General features: G+C 56.1%; 2 protein-coding genes across 3 annotated transcripts in view; both read right to left on the bottom strand.

Annotated features, from left to right (window-relative positions):
• SFXN5 (sideroflexin 5) overlaps positions 1 to 4,113 on the bottom strand; it is a 117,126-nt gene extending 113,013 nt beyond the window's left edge. For both annotated transcript variants that reach the window (XM_053255180.1, XM_053255181.1), the window contains exon 1: positions 3,974 to 4,113. In XM_053255180.1, the coding sequence (XP_053111155.1) occupies positions 3,974 to 4,030 (57 nt within the window). In that variant the 5' untranslated portion in view covers positions 4,031 to 4,113. The remainder of the gene's footprint in view (positions 1 to 3,973) is intronic.
• Positions 4,114 to 6,453: 2,340 nt separating this feature from the next.
• The window catches only part of RAB11FIP5 (RAB11 family interacting protein 5), a 78,459-nt gene continuing 63,814 nt past the window's right edge, over positions 6,454 to 21,098 (bottom strand). Inside the window, exons 5-6 of the mRNA XM_053254484.1 lie at positions 10,629 to 10,806; positions 6,454 to 9,261 (exon numbers count right to left, since the gene is read on the bottom strand). Coding sequence (XP_053110459.1) covers positions 9,046 to 9,261; positions 10,629 to 10,806 — 394 coding nt within the window. The 3' untranslated portion in view covers positions 6,454 to 9,045. The remainder of the gene's footprint in view (positions 9,262 to 10,628; positions 10,807 to 21,098) is intronic.

The following is a 21,098-nucleotide window of genomic DNA, read 5'->3' as shown; positions in this document are numbered from 1 at the left end:
AAGGCCCCTCTGAGTGACTGGCTCATTAGAGATTGGAGCCCAAGAACCACCCACACCCTGCAATGTCCAACACACTCACTCCCCCCCCCCACCATTTACAGAAGTAGCCAAAGGAAAGGTCCACAGGAAACCAGGCCCCTGTCCTCGAGCAGAGGGGCTCCAGGGGGCTCAGCAGGGATGCTGCCAGCCAGCATTTCTCTCCGTGCTACCAGCTCTCGCCACCCACTTAATCCATGATTGGGACTTCCAAGGCCTCCTTCTCCCCGCCCAGAACCTCAGATACTCTGTCTGCACATTTGGAAGGATTCACCAAAAAGAGAAGGGACGAGCTCACAGGGGGCAGTGCCTTCCCTATGCACACACAGCACAGGGCACACAGATAAAGCAGCAACCAGCCCTCTCACAAAAGTCGTGTGGATGGAGAGGAAGAAGGGAAAGGCCCCCAGGGGCCACGTGGATGGAGGACAGGAGGAGGAGGAGGAGCCCCCCCCCCAAGGCACAAAACCCACACGGAGGAGAATGTGCCATCTCTAGATTGTATACCCAAAAGGAGGAAAGGTACCACTAAGTCCAGGAGGATGCCAGCATGGCTAACGGGTACTGTCAAGGAAGCCATAAAAGGGAAAAAGACTTCCTTTCGAAATTGGAAGGCCTGTCCAAACGAACAGAACAGAAAGGAACACAAACTCTGCCAAAAGAAATGCAAGGTGACAATAAGGGAGGCAAAAAGAGAGTTTGAGGAACATTTAGCCAAAAGTATCAAGGGGAATAACAAAAACATCTTTAAGTACATCAGAAGCAGGAAACCTGCCAGGGAGGCAGTTGGACCATTAGACAATGAGGGAATGAGAGATTATTAAGGAGGATTTGGGGGCTGCAGAGAAGCTGAATGAGTTCTTTGCATCTGTCTTCACGGCAGAGGATACTGAGCATATACCTGTTCCTGAACCAGGCTTTTTAGGGATGGAGGCTAGAGAGCTGAGTCAGATAGAAGTGACAAGGGATGATGTTCTAAACTGTCTGGAAAAACTGAAAGCTAACAAATCACTAGGGCCGGATGGCATCCATCCAAGAGTCCTCAAAGAACTCAAATGTGAAATTGCCGACCTCCTTGCTAAAATATTTAACTTATCCCTGAAATCGGGCTCTGTACCAGAGGACTGGAGAGTAGCAAATGTAACATCGATTTTCAAAAAGGGATCCAGGGGCGATCCGGGAAATTACAGGCCGGTTAGCCTAACGTCCATTCCAGGCAAATTGATGGAAAGCATCCTCAAAGATCAAATTGTAAAGCACCTAGAAGAACAGGCCCTGCTGGGAGTGAGCCAGCATGGCTTCCGTGAAGGTAAATCTTGCCTGACCAACCTTTTGGACTTCTTTGAGAGTCTCAATGAGTGTGTGGATCAAGGTGATCCAGTTGACATAGTCTACCTGGACTTTCAAAAAGCTTTTGACAAAGTTCCTCATCAAAGACTCCTGAGGAAACTTAGCGGTCATGGGATAAAGGGACAAGTACATGTGTGGATTGCTAAAAAAGACAGGAAACAGAGAGTAGGTAAAAATGGAGAGTTTTCACAATGGAGGGAAGTAAGAAGTCGGGTCCCCCAGGGATCTGTACTGGGACCGGTGCTTTTTAATTTATTAATCAATGATCTAGAAGCAGGGGTAAGCAGAGATGTGGCCAAATTTGCAGATGATACCAAGCTCTTCCGGGCAGTGAAATCCCAAACGGATTGTGAGGAGCTCCAAAAGGATCTCTCCAAACTGGGCGAGTGGGCGACAAAATGGCAAATGAGGTTCAATGTTAGCAAGTATAAAGTGATGCACATTGGGACGAAAACCCCCAACTTCAAGTATATGCTGATGGGATCTGAGCTGTTGGTGACAGACCAGGAGAGGGATCTTGGGGTTGTGGTGGACAGCTTGTTGAAAGTGTCGACTCAATGTGCGGCAGCTGTGAAAAAGGCCAATTCCATGCTAGGGATCATTAGGAAGGGGATTGAAAATAAAACGGCTAACATTATAATGCCCTTATACAAAACTATGGTGTGACCACACTTGGAGTACTGCGTACAATTCTGGTCACCACATCTTAAAAAGCACATTGTAGAACTGGAGAAGGTGCAGAAGAGGGCAACCAAGATGATCAGGAGCCTAGAGCACCTTTCTTATGAGGCAAGACTGTAACACCTGGGGCTTTTTAGTTTAGAAAAAAGATGACTGCGGGGAGACATGATGGAGGTCTATAAAATCATGCATCGTGTGGAGAAAATTACAGAGAGAGATTCCTTTCCCTCTCACATAACACTAGAACCAGGGGTCACTCCATGAAATTGATTGCCAGGAGGTCTAGAACCAACAAACAGAAGTACTTTTCACACAATGTGTGATCCACTTGTGGAACTCTCTGCCACAGGATGTGGTGACAGCCAACAACCTGGATGGCTTGAAGAAGGGTTTGGATAACTTCATGTTGGAGAGGTCTATCAATGGCTACCAGTCGGAGGGCTGTGGGCCACCTCCAGCCTCAAAGGCAGGATGCCTCTGAGTACCAGTTGCAGGGGAGTAACAGCAGGAGATGAGAGGGCATGCCCTCAACTCCTGCCTGTGGCTTCCAGCGGCATCTGGTGGGCCTGATCCAGCAGGGCTGTTCTTATATTATGTTCTCTCCCCTCCCACCCAGTCCACCAAGGGGCCTCCAGCCGGTAACGGGATAGGGTAGGGTGGGGAGGGGCCCTCAGGCCAGCCACTCTCAAGTTCCCTTCCCCGCCACCTGCAAAAGGGCTATAATGACCTATTTCGCAGGGCAAGGGCAAACAGTATCCAACGCGTCTCCTCACAAACATGGAAGTTCTTCACAGGAGGAAGCCCCCAGTGCGAACACAATCAAGGCTCCATCATCAGAGGGCCAAAGTCAGAAATTGGGCCATCTTTGCCCTCGGGTCCCCCTGACCCGCAATTCCCCTGGCATGGCAGTGAAAACCTTCCGCCCAGCGCCCAGCCTCGCCCTTCACACCCGCCCCTGGCAGCGTGCCAAGAGGGCTCCCCGCTCTCCCCCCAGGGAGTCAGTCAGGGGCCCTATTAAAAGAGGAGGGGAGCAGAGGCCTCCGGACAGAGAGGTGGGGGGCTCTTGGAAGGGAAGGGCACCATTTCCTTGCAGAGATCTCAAGCTCAGGAGGAGGAAATGTTCCGGAGGAGCCGCCCAGGATGAGGCTTCAAAGGGCACAGCAAGCCCTGAACTCTGAACACAATTCACTGGAAGTGACTCAACAGATCTTCTGTACTGCTGATAAGGCGGCTTCTGCAGGAACCATTTCTGCTCGACTGCGATGCTCAGCCAGCAGTTCCACAGGGAAGGGAACCTGTCAGGCTTCCAGTGGCCCACTGGCTTGAATGGGTCAGGACATCCAGCGTGGTGTAGTGGTTAGAGTGCTGGACTAGACTGTTCCAACAGCTTCCAGTACAAGATGCTGGAAGGTCCCTACTATCGGAAAGTGGAGTCTGGAGCTGGACAGGAAGAGGCAGCTCCTGGTAGAGATTCACTGAACATGGAGGCTTCATCCATGGGAAGAGGAAGCAGTGAACCAGAGGCTACTTCCCTCCACGAATAGGTCTCTCCCTTCTCAAAGGGCATCCCTTCCCATCCCCAGCCGGGCAGCGAGTTCCACCAGCAACTACCCCGAACTCGTTACTTAACAGCAGAGCAGGACTCTCGAACCCCGCACCCAGAAGAACCGCCAAGCCCCGCCCCTCGGCGAGGACCAGCACCAATCACGAGCCCGCTTATGGAATCGGAAAAGGGCGGGAAGCCACGACAGGGAGAGGCATCCGAGCGGCCCAATCGGGGCGCGCGTGGGCGGGGCCACCGAGGCCAGCGGGCTTCCCCGGCGGCGAGCCCCCTTAGCCGGGGCGACCCTCCGCGCCGCAGCCCCCTCCCCCCCCCCCCGCGGCTCCCTCGGCACGGCGGCCCCACCTGCTCGAAGCGGGGCTTCCCCAGCTGGAAGGGCGGGTATCCCCGGCTCTCCGCCATCCCCTCCCGGCCCCGCTGGACTCCACAGCCGCCGAGACTGCTCCACCGCTGGCCCCGCCCCTCCTCTCCCTCACGCCGCCAGGCCTGCCTCCGATTGGCTGAGGCCCTCCGCAGCTGCCGCAGACGATTCTGGGGCGCGTAGTCTTCTGCGAGGGGGAGGCGGGCTTGAGAGAGAGGAGAGGTGCATGACGGGTACCACTGACCCGGGCAAGGACTTGTGGGGGGCGTAGTTCCAGACTCCCGCGGAGGCCGCTGGAGGAGATCCCTTCGCCCTAGGGGTGCATCATGGGAGACGTAGTTCGCCAGGCCTAGGAGGCTACTTGCGCTGGAAGTGCTGAAGTCTCTGCGCATGCGGAAACAGAGGAGGCTGTCCTAGAAGGCGGAGTCAGGCCCTTGGTCCGTCTAGCTCAGGGTTGCCCGCACGGACTGGCAGCGCCTCCTCCCAGGGAAGGCTTTGCATCTAGGCGAGGGAGGGATGACCCGTCCCGGCCTCAATCCGAGGCAGCTGCTGCAGCAGCAGCAAAATTATTTCAGTTAGATTATTAGCTCTGCTGCATCTTTGCTAAGTAAAAACAAAGCTCAATGAGATGTAGAGATTTAAATTTAAAAAAATTAATGGCACAGCTCCTCCTTTCAAGCTTGACATGGCTCAGGGCCTGAGTGGGTCATAATCTGGCCCCGGGTGGGGACGGGTCTCCCTCTCAGCCGATACTGGACCCAGATTCTCCGGCCCACTTCAGAAAACTGACAGGCACAAGGCTGGAACTTACTAATGAGGGGAGCAGCAGCAGCAGCAGGGGAGAGGGCACACCCTCCGCTCTCGCCTATGGGCTCCCCAGAGGCATCTGGTGGGCCACTGTGCGAAATCAGACGGAGGCTGGACAAGCTGGGCCTCCTTGAAGGGCTGATCCAGCCGGGCTCTTCTTCTGTGCACACAGCCGGATTGCTCAAGGCAACCAGCACCAGCACCGGCTGCTCCCATCCAGCAAGTGAAGCAACTGCTCTCAAGTCGATGTTCCTTGGGGAGAGGTTCCCACCAACTGAGGTCTGAGTATCCAAAGGGTCTAGGGCAGGGTTAGGGCAGGGCTTCCCACCTCCCACCACACTGCTGCTTGCTGGCCTCCACGGGGAGCTGCTTTTACTGTTTTCCTTTTAGCAATGGCAAAGCCAGGCATCATGCAGTGGCTTCTCTAGCCACCCTCCTGGTGCGTTATGGAGTGAGCCAGCCACAAGAGGCTAAACTCCACTCAGTTGGAGCTGACTCGCCCCAAAAAGCACAGCGGGGTGGGGGGGATGCTCCTCTGTCAGCTGCAAAGTGAGAGCTCTTGGCTTCTGCAGCTGGCTGGCTCCTTCATGCGGCAGGGAGGGGGGAGCTGCCTTCCAGGTACAGTATGGAGCAGTTTAAACATCTGGCGTTTGCAGCTGACTCGCAGCCCGGCACCCTGGCCAGGAAACGCTGTTCTAGGGGCCGCCTCAAGAGCACCCACGAGAGCAGATGCCGCGTGCCCCTCGGGGGGGAGGAGATCCCCCCACCCCACCCCGCTTCAGCCGGCTCCTTCCCTGCCCCAAGAGGAAGCAGCACAGCTAGAATCCAGCTCCAGAAAGCCTGCACTTAAGTCCCCCTGATTGACGTGCTGCCCATTCCCCCCTCTGGGGCTACCCTGATATGTTTAAGCAGGTGGTGGGCTGCAGATAATCCAGGGGGATGAAGTGGGGACAAGGCAGACACTCATCGCTCCACAGACGGCTCGGCTACACTCCCACATTGAAGAGATTGAAAAGGGGGCAGCCCAAAGAGGAAAAGCTGAAGAATGAGACAGGTGGTCAAGATTAAGGGATGGTGTGGGCAGCGGCGGCGCTTTGCAGGAGTTGCCCACTACAGGCCAGAGCACATCTGTGGGGCTCCCACCCCCCCACCCCCTGCTGCTGATCCTGGAGCACTAAATGCCCCCTTTGTCTGGCAAGTGGCAGGCCCCGCCCCCACCCCGGGACTGCTGGAGCGCCCTCCCTGTGCCGCCGCTCTGTTTTCACAGGTGCGCAGGGAGCCCTGTTTACAGTGAACCCTAACCCCATCTCTCCCCACAGACTCTATGCCAATCAGGACAGCCACCGAGCAGGCTGCAGCCCACAAGATCGGCTTTCCGACGGAAGAGGCACGGCTGCCTCTGGGCCACAAGAAGACCCCTCCAGGGCCGGGCTGTGGCAGCCGCTGACTCTTCAAAGAGAGCACCCCCCCAGCCGCACAAAGGGGGGCTTATGCAGGTCATGAGGCTAGAAGCCAGCCACACCCATCTGCGGTCCCCAGAACAATGAACCGGCATAGCTTGGGACTTTGCAGCTCCCGGTCTGCGTGGGTCTTCACGGCCATTCCTTACCCTCTGGCACTGGGCACAAATAACAACCCCAAATAAGCAAGCCAGACATTTCTAAGCAACAAATTCAACCATTTTTAATTTTCATTTTAAAGTGCTTAAAACATAAGCTCTCTTTTTTAAAAACAAACTTTGCCCAATGAGCCCTGCAACACAAGCAAGAGCCTCTTCCAACACCAAGGACTGGGGGATGCTGTTGGCAGTCCCAGCAGAAGCCCCTCAACGGAAACACTTACACCCTCCCGGGAGCGGGGGGGGGGGTCCTAGTGAGGGGAGCACTCGCGTACTCCCTTGCACGGGAGGAGGAAGACTCGCCCTGCTCTCCCCCAGGCCTCCTGGGCGGGTTTGCGGGCCTGGCGTCTTTTCTGTCCAAGTCAGCAGCAGGGCTCAACTGGGCCCACCCAGGACAAGGCCAGAAAAACAGTGTCGAGGTGACAAGAGGTGCATTGCCAGGAAAGACTGCCCGAGGCCGTCTGAGGGTGTCACCTGGGGCAGGGAAGTCACGGAGGGCTGCTACCAGAGGGCAGGTGTCACATCCTCTGCAGCAGATGTACCTGCCGCCCCGGAAGCCCCGAGATGCCACACACTTGGAGGCACAGACGGGGAAAGAAGGTGATGCGCTCTCCTGCTCCCCCTTCCAAGCCTCCATCTCCTGCACTTCTCATCAGCACCTGCAAGCCCCGGTGAGTTACTTGCAACACACACACACGGCAGGATGCAGCACGGAAGGGTTGCCCACTTTTGGTCCACACAACAGCCCAGGAGGACCCAGGCGATGCGGAGAGGGGAGAGCGGGAACTGCAGCAGACCAAGCGGCCTGGGCAGGAATGCCCCTCCCTAAGTGCAAGAGTTCACACAGCTCCCCAAAAGACAAGCAGGGGGCCGGCTGGTCCCTTCCCTGCACACACAGAAGATCTCCACTGCCTGCTCGGTCTGCAGCAGTTTCTGCAGGTGGCCCCCTTTCCCCCTGCCTCTGGGCTCCATTTCAAGCCTCCAGCGCTTCCAGGGGGATTCCCTTCACGCCCAGAGAGGACACACTTTGTCGTGAGAGACTGCAGCAGGCAAGAACTCTGGCGGATGTGCTCCCAACAATCTCAAGCCCAGGACAGAGTCCAGAACAGGCGAAGGCCAGGAGACGTTGACGGTGCAACTGGATGAAAGCTAAAGGTAAGGTGCAAGGAGAAGGCCCCCGCTGCAGCCGGGGGGTGGCTGCACCATGGAGTGGCCCACAGGGGCTCCCAGGGCGAAGCGAGGGCAGCCCAAAGGATGCCGGAGCCGGAAGACGGGGGGAGCAGCAGCAGCAGGTCGAGGCTCGGGCACCCCAGGCCACTGCAAGGAGCTACGATTTGGGCAGGGGAGACCCCCCCGAGACCCGGCAGGAAGCGTGGCCGGTGGGGAGAGAACACAGAACTGTGCCAAGAGCTTGGCCAGCGCTTTCGCCACAGAATATCCCAGGCCTGACTCTGTCTCCGGAGGCAGGCCCAGGCTCTCTCCCGCCAAAGGGCTCTCAAGACCACGGCTTCCACGTGCAGGGGGCCTTGCCTCCACCCTGAGCCCAGCCCCTGGCAGGCCCCAACAGGCCCACCCACGGTCCCGTGGCCGAGCCCTGAGCACTGGGGGCCCACCGCTGACCTCCACTGCCTAGCCAGAGCTCCGCCGGGGCATTCGGTGGGGCTACAATGCAGAAAGAAAAAGGCTTATTGCACAAGAACTGGTCGCTTCAGGAACTGTGAACTATTCTTCCTCCTACGAACAAAAAGGCACACTCTTCTCTGATGATCACTGCAGGCAGAATATGCCTCCACAGGCTGCCCCCAAAGAGGGAAAGGAAGGAAAGGAAGGAAAGGAAGCGGGAGAGCAGCACGGCGCTCTTTGCATCAAGGCCAAAGGCTGCCCAACTGCAGGGGCCTCCGAGGAGAGCACTACGAAGAGGTCAGGCCAGCCTGGAAGAGACTGGGTGGTTGGCACCGTTGGAGGGGCCCAGCAGGCCGGGAGCGAGTCCTCCAGGAACACGGAGCTTCTTCGCCTTGGAGTGAGGAGAGGAGTTCTGTCCCGAGCCTGCTGGAGGGGCTTTATTGCCAAATGTGTCTCCTTGGTCATGCAGGTGCCCTGCCCGCTCGTTTCCCCAACGGCAGCCAGCAGGACCAAAGAGGTCAAGCAGGCAGCTCCAGCCACTCACCATGGAAAGGTGCGGGCACCGTCAGGCCAGGGGACACAGCTCAATGTAGGCAGCAGTGAGTTCACAAAGTGAGGGACTGGGCCGCTGGCAGGGCCGCTGCTCCGAGCGTCCTCCAGGGCCAGGCGCAGAGGGGGAGAGCGGGTCACAGTGCAGGGTCGGCACTCCGATGCCCACCGGCACTCAGGATGCAGCACCAACCCATCCTCGGGTGTGGAAACGCAGCAGCCCCCTGGAGGAGGAGGAGAAGTGTGTCCTGTGCAGGCGGGCATCTTGGAACTCAACTGGGGGGGCATCCTACGTGGCTGGCCCTGGCAGCCCCACTGCAGCCGGAGGGTCAGGAAGCACAGAGGACGCTGCAGGGCACCTCCTCGGAGGCTCAAGCAAGGAGAGGGAGCTGTGTGGGGCAGGGAGCTCGGGGCGGGGAAAGGAGACGTGGCAGCCAGAAATGCACAGTGGGGGGGCCCCTATTTGGCAGCCTTGGGCTCCCCGCCAAGGGGGATCTGCAGCAGCGTGGGCGACTGCTCCATGATGCGCACCAGCAGCCGGTCGATGTAGTTTTCCAGCTCACGGACGTGCTCCTGCTTCTTGCTCAGCTCGGCCTCCCGCTTCAGCAGCAGCCGGATCAGCTCGTCGTGCGTCAGGTGGTAGTACTTGGCCGAGCAGTCCAGCCCGGAAGGTTCCTGCAGCGGCGGGAGAGAGAGAGAGAGAGAGAGAGATGCAGCCGCAGGGAAGATCCGCTCCTGGCTGCACTGCGAACACAGCGATGGCCATTTATCTCTTGAACGGGGCTGTGTGGCCCCACTCCGGAGCTAAACCAGCCCCCCACCCCTGTGTCTGATGTCAGATGCGGGGGGGGGGATGTCGGGGCCACAAGACACAGCCCTAAGGGGTGTCGGCCCGGGCTCTTTTAACCCGGTCGCCCAATAGTGGCTGCGCCCCTGCCAAAGAGGGAAGCGGGGTGGAGGTTACCGAGATCAGCTCACTGAGGGCCTCTTAGCGGCAGATGGGAATCCTTGCCTGCTGCTCCCCAAGACGCAGTTTCCCGTACCTCCCACCCAGGATTGGCCTCCTAAACTATTCGTCATCTGCACATCTCTCCCCTGAGAACAGCAAGACCAAGCCTCAGCCGCCACCCCACAGGGACACAGGAAGCTGCCTAATACCCAGTCAGGCTCTTGGTCCCTCCACAGACCAGCAGCGGCTTCCCCAAGGTTGCCGGCAGGAGTCTCTCTCAGCCCTACCCTGGAGATGCTGTCAGGGAGAAGGAACTTGGAACCTAGATGCTCTTCCCATCCTCTCAGGGGAATATCTGACAGTGCTCACACATGTAGTCTCCCATCCAAATGCAAACCTGGGGGACCCTGCTTAGCAACGGGGACACTTCATGCTTGCTCCCACAAGACCAGCTCTCCTCCAACCCCCAATTCAGCCATGCAATTCCCTGGAGACCACCGTCTCTCAGAAAGACTGCACAGCTAGACATAGGGGAGACCCTCCGTGGGCTAACCCGAGACTCCTTAGAGGCAGGGCAGCTCCAAAGCCCAGATCCACTCCCGTGCAAGGAGACGCACACCAGGGGACAATCTCAACAGTACAGGACGACCCTAAGGCACCACAGAGGCTGGGAGGGTCATGCAGTGCTGCAGGGCTTCTCAAACCCTGGTCCCCACCCACCCCATCCCCAGCCACAATGGCCCAAGGTGTAGTACAGCAACATTGGGGCGGGGGGGGACGGGGGGAGCGGCCTCCGAGAGCCCCTGCAGCACTGGATGCGTTCCAAAGGAAGCCCAGCCCACCTTTCCTTCCTTCCTTCCCTCCTCAAGAGCAACCCTGTTCTAACAAGGGGTCCAACCAGTGTCTACCTGCAAGACTAGCAGGCCAGGTGGGGCTCACTTGGAGCATGAAGAGAGGCAGGTGCAGGAGAGCCCAGCAGACGACGGGAAGTGGGCCTCGGAAGGCCAGGGGCAAGTTCCAGCACAGACGCCCCCCACCCCGCCGGAAGCCGCAAAGGAGGCTCTTTCTGCCCCCCCCCCGCCCCCCCCTTTACCCTTTTGGGCTCTGCCTGTTCCAGCTGCAGAACCGGAGCGGCTGAATCGGCGCTGCTTGGCTCGAGTCTCTCCTGCCCCCTGCTGGAAACAGGGGTCCGGGTGGAGGGCCGCTGCTCTTCCGCCTCCTCACGCGAGCTCTCTGGCGCTGGGGTGCTGATGGGCTTCACGGGGTGTGGACTGCAAGAAGAAGAAGAAGAGGAGGAGGAGGAGGAGGAGGGGAAAGGGCCGCCTGAAGGTGAGACTCCTGCGAGGGAGGGGGTGGGAAGGAAAGAGGGGCAGGGGACCGGAGCAGGGCCTTGGGAACTTCCTGCCACAAGGGACTGCTTCACTGGGCCTTTGGACATGGACAGCACTGAGGTCCCTTCTGTTGCGGTTTTTGTGCTTGGCTTTTCATTGCTCCGCATAGCGAAGATCCCTCTTCACTACTTTTCAAGCCGAGGCCAACTGGCCCCCAAACCTTCCACGCGAGAGCCCTTTCCCCACTGCAGTGAGCTCTCTGCCTGCTCCCAGCATGGGCAGGAGGGAGCTTCATGAGAAAGGGGGCCTCCTTGGGAGGCAGGCACAGAGCACGGGGAAGAGCAATCCCCCTAGAGCTCGGTGGGGGGAGAACCGGGAAGGCGCCTCTGCCGCTCGAGAGCAGCGAGGGCTCCATCTCCTTGAAGGAGGCTCCACTGGTGCTTGGCAACACACAGCACCTTGAAGGGCAACAGGCACCTCTGCACAGCACCAGGGAGAGCTGTGGGGAAAGTCAGCCTTTTCCGAACTTCCAGAGGTTTGCACGCTCGGCACTTGTGGATTTAGAGGCCCCCCCTGAACTCCCCTCTTGTGGTAGGTTAGCACAGTCAGGGCTCAGTCCCATCGGAAAAGGATGGAGGAGTTCTGCCCAGACCACACCCCTGTGGCATTCTGGTGGCGGGGGGGGCTCATTCTCTCTCTCTCTCACACACACACACCCACCACCCGATGATGCTCCTGTTCACCACATGGGCATCAATCCGCCACCCAAGGCCAACTAGCCTGCTGGCTCATCTCCCGCAAAGCAACTTGGCCCCACAGCAGCTCCCCTATCCCCCTGCAGCTCTTCAGGGCCCCCTTTTGGCCACACCAACCTGGCTGCCCAGAGAGGTGCCCACAAAGGAGGCCTCCTGGCCTCATCTTCCAAATGCTCCGGCTGCCGCACACAAAGCCCCAAGCCCCAGAATGCCTGGTGCTACGGACCGAGGCCTGGGACCCCAACTCCAGCTGAGCCTGCCCGGCTGGCTCCTACCAGGAGTAGTGGAAGCAACTGTGAATGTGACGCAAAGGCCGGGGAGAACTATTCTGAGCCCACCAGGGTGGATCAAAAGAGCAGTGGGCAGCATGCACCTCAGGTTAGCCCTGGCCAAGTCCCTTTGGAAGGAATGGAACAAGCCAACTGACGGAAGCATCACGGACTTTCATTCTGCTTGGTCATGGTGAAGTATTCTGGGTAACGCCCAAGGATTTCTTTCTTTCTTTCTACATTTCTGCTATGGTAGGCTCCTCTTTCAAAAATAACCCAGTTTAAAACAAAACCTCAACTTACGCAAACAGAGAACCTCTTAAAACAGAACTTCTGGCCCTTTTCTGAAAAGCCCTGGCTTCCGTTGTGAAGAACAAACTGCAGGGGCCTCTTTGATCGCTGCACAGACACAATGGTCCATGGACTGCAATGTCTCCTGTTAGAAGTACTTCTGCGCACCTCCTGCTCCCAGCTCTCCTTTCTCTTCATCAAACCCCATCTCCTCCCCACCCCCAGGCACCCCCTTCCTTGCCCCCATCCCCGCCCTCCACTAATCCACCCACCCGGCTCTCCCCCCGGGCTTCTCTCCGGCCACATTCAAGCATGCCACTGACCATCTGGTCCAATTCTGCTCCGGGCTCCCCACAATCAGGCTTCTGCCTGGCCCACTGAAGCAAACCCCCTGGTCCTCCTGCGACTCTGCCTCCAGAGGGTGGTGGTCCTCCTCATGCCCAGCCGTTCTTCTTGCCTTTCCACAGGGGGAGCTCCTCAGCTGCTCTTGGCCCCTTGCTAGTCTCCCTCTCTCTCCCCTCTGTCCCTGGGCAATCCAGCTCTCACGTCCCCCATAAGCCACAATCCCCAGTTCTGCCTCTCCAATCCAATCCCACATCCCCAACCGGCTGACATGTCTGCATCCAAGCCTGATCCTTCATCTCAAGCCCAAGTTGTCCAAGACAGAGCAGCGGAGCACCCACACACCCCGCCCTCCCTCTCCTCATACTCTCTCCTTATCCACTGACAGCATCTCCATCCACCCACCCTGCTGAGAAGGCGTCAAGGCTCAGCTTCAACCCCTGCTCACTGGGCACAGAGACACCTTTTAACCTGGTGATTCTCTTGTATTGAGCAGAGGGAGAGCAACTGGCCCTCTCCACCCCCAGCAAAGCATCCCTCCAGTGACTGTTGCTGGCGTCTGTCTTGTGTTTCTTTTTAGACTGTGAGCCCTTTGGGGACAGGGATCCATCTTATTTGTTTATTGTCTCTCTGTGTAAACCGCCCTGAGCCATTTTTGGAAGGGCAGTATAGAAATCGAATGAATGAATGAATGAATGAATGAATGACTCCCCCCTTATCCCCCAGAGTCAGTCTAATGACACGTCAGACTGGCCTCCACCACACGGCTGGTGTGTAGTGCGGAGCCTTAACCTGCAAGTGGCGATCTTGCCAGAGTCCTCTCCCTCGGGGTGCCCCATTGGCCTCTAAGCAGAAAGGCTTCTACAGTACAGAAGGCAGGAGGGCTTCGTGGCCAAAGCTCCGCACTGGCCTTCGTGTAGCCTAAAGGCACGATTCAGGAACAACCCATCTCGTCTCTCCGTCAGAGCAGCCTGCTGTAATGCCTGCCTGCTGGGGAAGTCTTTCAAAATGGGAAACAACTTAAATACTAGCTTAAATTGGTTTTTGTCTCTTGACTATTTACATAATGTTTTAACTGATTTTTAAAGCACCTTTACATTTATGTACTGCTTTATCCTTAAAAGCTTGGCATGGCTAATGTTATTATTTAACAAAATGCGGTAACAGTATATGTATATTCCACTTTCCGTCCATCACGGAAGTCAAGGCAACATGCACAGGGTTCCCAGGTGGTCTCCCCTCCAGGCACTGGACAGACACAGACCTGCTTAGCTCCAGCAGTGTGGCTGAATCAGGGCCCTCCGGCCATGCCCTGGACCCAGCAACTGGGCTTCCAGGATCCAGGCCAAGTGAATACACCCCACAAGCCAAATGGGCACAAGCCCAACAAGGATGGGTGTGGCCTGGGAGTCAGACCTTCTGAAAAGGAGACACGGCGGCGGGGGGGGGGGGGGTCAGAGAAGGCAGCACCATTCCACATCCGGGTGCGCAAAATCGGAGTTGGGAGGGCAAGGTTTTCAGCAAAAATCTGCACTTGGGAATAAGTACATAAGGACAGCCCTGCTGGATCAGGCCCAAGAAGGCCCATCTAGTCTAGCATCTTGTTTCACACAGTGGCCCACCAGATGCCGCTGGAAGCCACAGGCAGGAGTTGGAAGGGTCAGGCCCTCTCTCCTGCCGTTACTCCCCTTCAACTGCTACTCAGAGGCACCCTGCCTTTGAGTCTGGAGGTGGCCCACAGCCCTCCGACTAGTAGCCCTTGATAGACCTCTCCTCCATGAAGTTATCCAAACCCCTCTTCAAGCCATCCAGGTTGTTGGCTGTCACCACATCTTGTGGCAGAGAATTCCACAAGTTGTGATTATGCATTGTGTGAAAAAGTACTTCCGTTTGTTGGTCCTAGATTTCCCGGCAATCCATTCCACGGGATGACCCCTGGTTCTAGTACAATCTCCATGTTAAAGAGCCTCCACGGGAGCTACTTTTAGGCACCTCACGACTTGGGCAGCGTTGCTTTCAGCCGCTTTCTGAACCCCCACTCGCATGGGGGGTGCCTTTTGCACAGCCGCCACACGCCTCCTCCTCCCCCATCACTCTGCTCTCCGCCGCCAAGACCTCGCTCCTAATCACTCAGAGCCAGTTGGGACCCTCCCAGTTGGAGCCTTTGGCCTCAGAGTCCAAAGTGAGGCACCGGCCGTTCTGTGGCTCATGCCCCCAGTTTGGAGAGATCCTTTCAGAGCTCTTGGCAGCCCACCTGGGTTTTCATCCTTCCTGTATAAGCTGGTCTCAACACTTGGCCAGCTCACCATTCAGCCTTAACTTGCTGGTAAACAATCTGGAGTTAAAAGAGCACCCAGCCCAATACAGACCACTGACACCCCCCCCAACACACCCCACCCCTCCTTCTTTTACCACCAGCCCCCTACAAGCAGTGGAGGCTTGTCCTAAGGGGCCAGGAGAGGCAGCTCGGGGTGGCTCCTCTCTCCCCCACACTGCCGCCTGCAGGCTGCCCATTCATCAGGTAGAGCTGCACAGCTAATGGCACAGCTCTACCCGATGAATGGCCAGCTTGCAGGCAGCATGGGGGAGAGAGGAGCAACCTGATGGCTCCTTAGGATGAGCCGCTACTGAGCGCAAGATGGCCTCCTGAAAAATGAGGAGGCAGTTCCAGCTCTACATGCTTCAGTGCGGGAGGGAAGCTTGCAGGAAGGAGCCTTTTCCAAGGCAGCAGCAGCAGCACACCCATCCATGGGCATCTCCTGCTCCACCCACCTCTCGGAGCAGCAGCGATTCCCCACAGGGAGATCTGTGCAGCAATGGCACCACCTGCTGGCAATGGAAGGGCACATTCTGTAGACTTCCAACCTCGTTCTCAATAGTTGACCCATCTTGAGTCACTCAAATGCTACCCAAGTTACTGTTTTTAAATTTCAGGAATTGCTTTAGCTCTGCTTTGGATGAAGAGGGTTGTTTAAAAGCAGATAGGTGAAGAGTGCAGACGTAAAACTAAAGCCACGGTCGGTTTTCAGGCAGGCAAGGGGGAACCTCTCTTATCCCTTTGAAAGGCACAAGGATTCCTGGGGCATTAATGACACCATCACATGGCAAACGGGATCTAAGCAAAGGCCAAGTAGGCTCCCACTACACACTCCATACTGCACTGTGCCTGTCGGGTCCGAGAACTCGCTGCTGCTGCTAGGAATGCGTTGTATATTGCTTTGCAAGAGTCCTTAAAGCGGTTGATGTAGAAAATAATAAAATGGCTCCCTGTCCCCAAAGTGGGGCTCAGAAAGTAAAAAGAAGCACAAGGTAGACACCAGCCACAGCCCCTGGAGGGATGCTGCGTTGGGTTGGAGGGGGCCAGTTGCTCTCCCTGCTAGACAGAAGAGAATCGCCATCCCCACTTCAAGAGGGCTCCCCCCTCTGCTCAGCGAGCAGGGCGCAGAGCTGAGCATGATGCAGGACAGAGGCAGCAACCCCACCCACCCATGTGGGTTCTGGCTTCGGAGGCCGAGCAGGGCTTGGATGGCCAACCCCAAGCCCCAAATCGTATCTGGCGAGGCTGGTCAACACAGCAGAATCACTGGACAGAAGCCAGTGAGGAAATCTACAGCCACACATCCTGAAGACCACAAATGTTGTTACCATAATGGAGAGCTCCAAGATTGCCATTTTCACCCAGGGCTTACTGCAGCTGCAGCACAGTCCAAGAATGAAATCTGGCCTCTGGAGGAAAATGCAAGCAAGGAAACATTCCAGCTCCACAACTTGGCCAGGAAAGCCAAGGCCCCACAGCCTGGACCCCAGAGGGAAAGCCCACGTTCACACAGCAGTTGAGACCACCTTCACTGCCCATGGCAAGCCAGACTAGAGAGCCCCGCTGCTGCTGCTGCTGCTGCTGCTGCTGCTGCTGCCACGACCACTTTCAAAGCAGCAAAATGCCCCTTCCAGGCTGCAATAGCTGCCCCAGTCAAGACCAGCAGCCTCTGCCTTGGGCGCTGTGCTAGAGAAGGAAACATCCAGAAGTCACAGGCGAGCAGAGCCTAACGGTTCCTGGGCACAAGGACAAGAAGCATCACGCCTGCCTGCCACTGGAACACAGGAACACGGGGCGCGGCCATATACTGAGTCAGACCACTGGTCTATCTAGCTCAGGATTGTCTACCCAGATTGGCAGAGGTTTCCCCAAGGCGGCAGGCAGGAGTCTCTCTCTTGGAGATGCTGCCAGGGAGGGAACTGGGAACCATCTGCTCTTCCCAGAACTGCCCTGATCTGGTCTGCCAGCGGCAGCAAGCCTAGACTAGAGTCAGAGCACTGTTTTACGCTCAAAAGGCTTCAGTCCAGGAGCTTCCTCCGGAGCCAAAGCACCCCAAAGCCAGGATGTCTGATGGGGAAAGGAGAGAAAGCCGGCCACAAGACGGCCTCGCTACAGCCTCTCTGCTGCTCTGGAGACCGTCTGCATCGGGCCGCCCCCCCCCCCCCCTCAACAGGACGCAGACCCAGCTGCCAATGGGCACTCGAGGTCAGGACACCTGGGAACCAGGGCAGAGTTACTGCCTCTGCAAGGCACCATAATCCACCCCATTAATGCTGTGCTAAACCTTGAAATCCACCATTTAGTGAAATAGACTCAAGCGAGCGCGCAAAGGCTGTTGTGTGTCAACCCTGCCAACTGTGCCAAGAGGCACCTTTTAAAGCAGAGGCTGTCTCGCATTTAGCAGGGGGACAGCAGCTATCCCTCTCCACCCCCAGCACAGCATCCCTCTAATGGCTGCTGCTGGGGGCTCCCTTGCGTTTCTGTTTATTTAACATATTTCTATACCACCCAAAACTTGCATCTCTTGGCAGTTTACAATTAAAATTGTTTAACCATTAAGATCAATTAAACACTTAAAGTCACTTAAAACCCAACATTAAAAGTATCAAAACTATCAATCTAATTAAAAGCCTGGCTGAATAAATGTCTCTTCAATGCCTTTTTAAAAGTTGCCAGAGATGGGGAGGCTCTTATTTGAACAGGGGGTGCATTCCAAAGTCCAGGGGCAGCAACAGAGAAGGCTCGTTCCCAAGTAGCCACCAGATGAGTTGGCGGCAGCCGCAGGTGAACCTCTCCAGATGATCTTAACAGGCAGTGGGCTCATGGCGAAGAAGACGTTCTCTTAAACACCCAGGGCCTAAGCTGTTTAGGCCTTTATACAGGGGCGTAGCTATAATTGGGCGAACGGGTTCAAAGAACCCGAGCCGTGCCCAATCAGGAGTCGCCATTCGCGGCCCTGACACGCCCCCTGCGTCTGACGTCAGACGCGGGGACGGTAGTTTAGCTCCCGAGCGGGGGCTGCGCGGCCCCTTCAAAAGCTAAACAAAGGCTGGCGCTGCGTTCCCTGTAAAGGCAGGGAAGAGTCGCTCCTGGCTGGTGCTGCGAACACAGCGCCAGCCTAACTAGCTCCTGAAGGGGCCGCCCGGCCCCTTCAGGAGCTAAGACTGGTGCTGCGTTCGCAACGCAGCCCAGAAGCGGCTCTTCCCTGCAGGGAAGAGCCGCTCCTGGGCTGCGCTGCGAACGCAGCACCAGCCTTTGTTTAACTTCAGCAGTTAAGCTGCTTCTCCCGAACGGAGCCTCAAGGCTCCGTTCGGGAGCCAGACCACGCCCCCCACGTCTGACACCAGACGCGGGGGCCTGGCTATCCCTTGCATCTTACGTCAGACGCAGGGGGTGGGGCTATCGGGGCACCCGCCGCGGCCGCACACGGGTCACCGGTGGGCTAGCTACACCCCTGGCTTTATAGGTAATAACCAGCACCTTGTATTTTGCGTGGAAACTTATCAGCAGCCAGTGTAGCTCCTTCTACACAAGAGTAATATGGTCTCTCCGAGATGACCCAGGAAACCAACCTGGCCGCCGCATTCTGAACCAACTGCAGTTTCCTGACTACCTACAAAGGCAGCCCCACACAGAGTGCATTGCAGTAGTCCAGCCTAGGTACTACCATTTTGAGGTTGTTCAGCTCAAGAAACAGACTCAGCTGGCATATCTTTGTAGCCAAAGAGAACAGAAAGCACCTCTGACCACTGCCTCAACCTGAGACACCAGGGAGAGGCTTGGATCCAATAGCACCCCCAGACTGCGTATCTGTCCCTTCCGTGGGTGCATGACCCCATCCAGAACAGGCAGATCAAACTCATCTCCTGAGTTCCGACCCCACACAATAAGTACCTCTGTCTTATCTGGATTGAGAGGGATTGAGGGTTTGCTATCCCTCTTCCAGCCCATCACCACCTCCAGGCAGCCACTTAGGGAGGTTATGCCTTCTCCTGATGATGTTGACATGGAGAAGTAGATTTGGGTGTCATCAGCATACTGATAACACCCTGCACCAAATCCCCTGATGATCTCTCCCAGCAGTTTCATGTAGATATTAAACAACATCAGAGACAATACGGAGCCCTGAGGGACACCATACGAAAGTTCAGATTTTGAAGAATAACAGTATCCAAAGGACACCATCTGGAACCTGCCTGAGAGGTAGGAGCGGGACCACTGCAAAGCAGTGCCTCCCACCCCCAAACCCCTCAGAAGTTACAGGAGGATACTATGGTCAATAGTATCGAAAGTCGCTGAGAGTTCTAAAACGACCAACAGTGTCACTCTCCCTCTGTCGATTCCCAATTGGAGACCATCCATCAGGCTGACCAAGGCAGACTCCACCCCATAGCCTGCCCGAAAGCCAGTTTGAATTGGGTCTAGATAATCAGTTTCCTCCAAGACCGCCTGAAGCTAGGAGGCCACCACCTTCTCAATCACCTTGCCCAACCATGGAAGGTTGGAGACAGGCCTGTAATTGCTTAACTCTGAGGGATCCAAGAGAGGCTTCTTCAGAAGCGGTCTAATGATTGCCTCCTTAAGACAAGGAGGCATCCTGCCCTCCCTCAGAGAAGCATTTATCATCTCTACCAGGCCCTCTACAACAGCCTCCATGCCAGACAGTAGAAGCCATGTTGGGCAAGGATCAAGAGGGCAGGTGGTAACTGGTCCACATCCTCAGGGGTCATGAACTGAAACGGATCCAGGGTCATGACATAAGAGGGGCTGCTGGATACCTTGGCATCGGACACTGTAACGATTGCGGAGTTTGAATCTAAAGTACTCAAAACTTTAGAGCCAAAGTTTTAATTTGTTTTGTCATCCCAAATACAAGATTTTGTCCACAAGAAACTCTTTTAAAACATCACAGCAAGTAATTGTTGGTTCCAAGTACTGATTCAAGGGGGAAGGGGCACACACTAGCCCCTTCACAACCCTGAACAACTCCGCTGGACGTGAACTTGCAGGCGTGATATGAGTGGGAAAGAATCACTTCTTTGCTGCACGTTATCGCCTGAGCATAGATCTTCAAATGCGCTCTATGTAATAATCTGTCAGATTCGAGTTTAGTCTTTCTCCACTTGTCCTCTATCTACCTTACCACTTCAGCCCCCATAGTTCTTCCATATACCAAGGAGCCAGTTTCAAAGTGGGTCGGAGAGGATGCTTAGGAGTGATCGTGTCCACTGTCCTGGTGAATTGGCTGTTCTAATTCTCCATCAGAGCATTCAGAGTCACTGGCAGAGCCAGCACTAAAGCCCTCCAAGGCTTCTTGAAATCCTATTGGATCCAATAACCACCTCGGGTGGACCATCCTAACGGGCCCCTCGCCCTTGTGGAGGTGGGATGTGGTCATGAGCCCAATCTTAACCAGATGGTGGTCTGTCCATGGCAATGGGGAAATCACAGGAGTCCCCACCTACAGAACACCACCCTGTTCAGAGTACAATACCAGATCAAGTGTGTGACCAGCAATACGAGTCCGTCCCAAGACCACCTGGGCTAGTTGTCATGGCCGCTACGAACTCCTGAGCTGCCCCAGACAAACTGGTCCCAAAGTGAACACTGACGTCCCCCACCACCACAAGCCTGGGAGACTCCAATGCCAAGTCTGAGACCAAATCCGTCAGCTCAGTTAGCGACTCCGTTGGGTAGCGGGGCAATCGGTTTTCCGAAACACTGTCCAGAGCCGGGCCCAGGTCAGACACAACCTGATGGCAACGTTCCTGAGAACTGGCTCTCCTTGCAAGGCGCCCAGCTTTCATCCACAGGACCAACATTCAACAGCACAGCTTTTGTCTGAGCACAACAGCATCAGAGGCCGTGGAATGCAGGAGCCATCTGAAGGAGCCGCCTTCTGCCGGTGGAATGCCCTGCGAGGGAAGCCTGCCAGGCCCCAGAGCTGGATACTCGCCAAGGCCAGGCTGACAACTGGCTGCAAGGAGGCCTTTGGGCTTTGCCGATTTGACTCATGAGAGTCACGCGCCCTGGTCTGTGCAATCTGCTAGAGCCACTTTTACGCTGCTGACATTTTCTTTTCGTTGGTTTTTGCTGCTGCTACAGCTGTATTGGTTTATTATGTATTCTGACTTTTTTGTTGCTTTATCTTTTATTTAAAATACGTATGCCCTGCCCCTCCAGTACACTACTGCTTGGGGTGGCTCACAACATTCATAAAATAGATACAATGTAAAATAAGAGACTAATAAAGTTAAG

The sequence above is a fragment of the Hemicordylus capensis genome, chromosome 5 (genome assembly GCF_027244095.1).
Source record: "Hemicordylus capensis ecotype Gifberg chromosome 5, rHemCap1.1.pri, whole genome shotgun sequence".
In the NCBI taxonomy this organism is placed as follows: Eukaryota; Metazoa; Chordata; class Lepidosauria; order Squamata; family Cordylidae; genus Hemicordylus; species Hemicordylus capensis.
The sequence above is the reverse complement of the archived record's forward strand: the minus strand, read 5'-3'. Positions and strand labels throughout refer to the sequence as shown.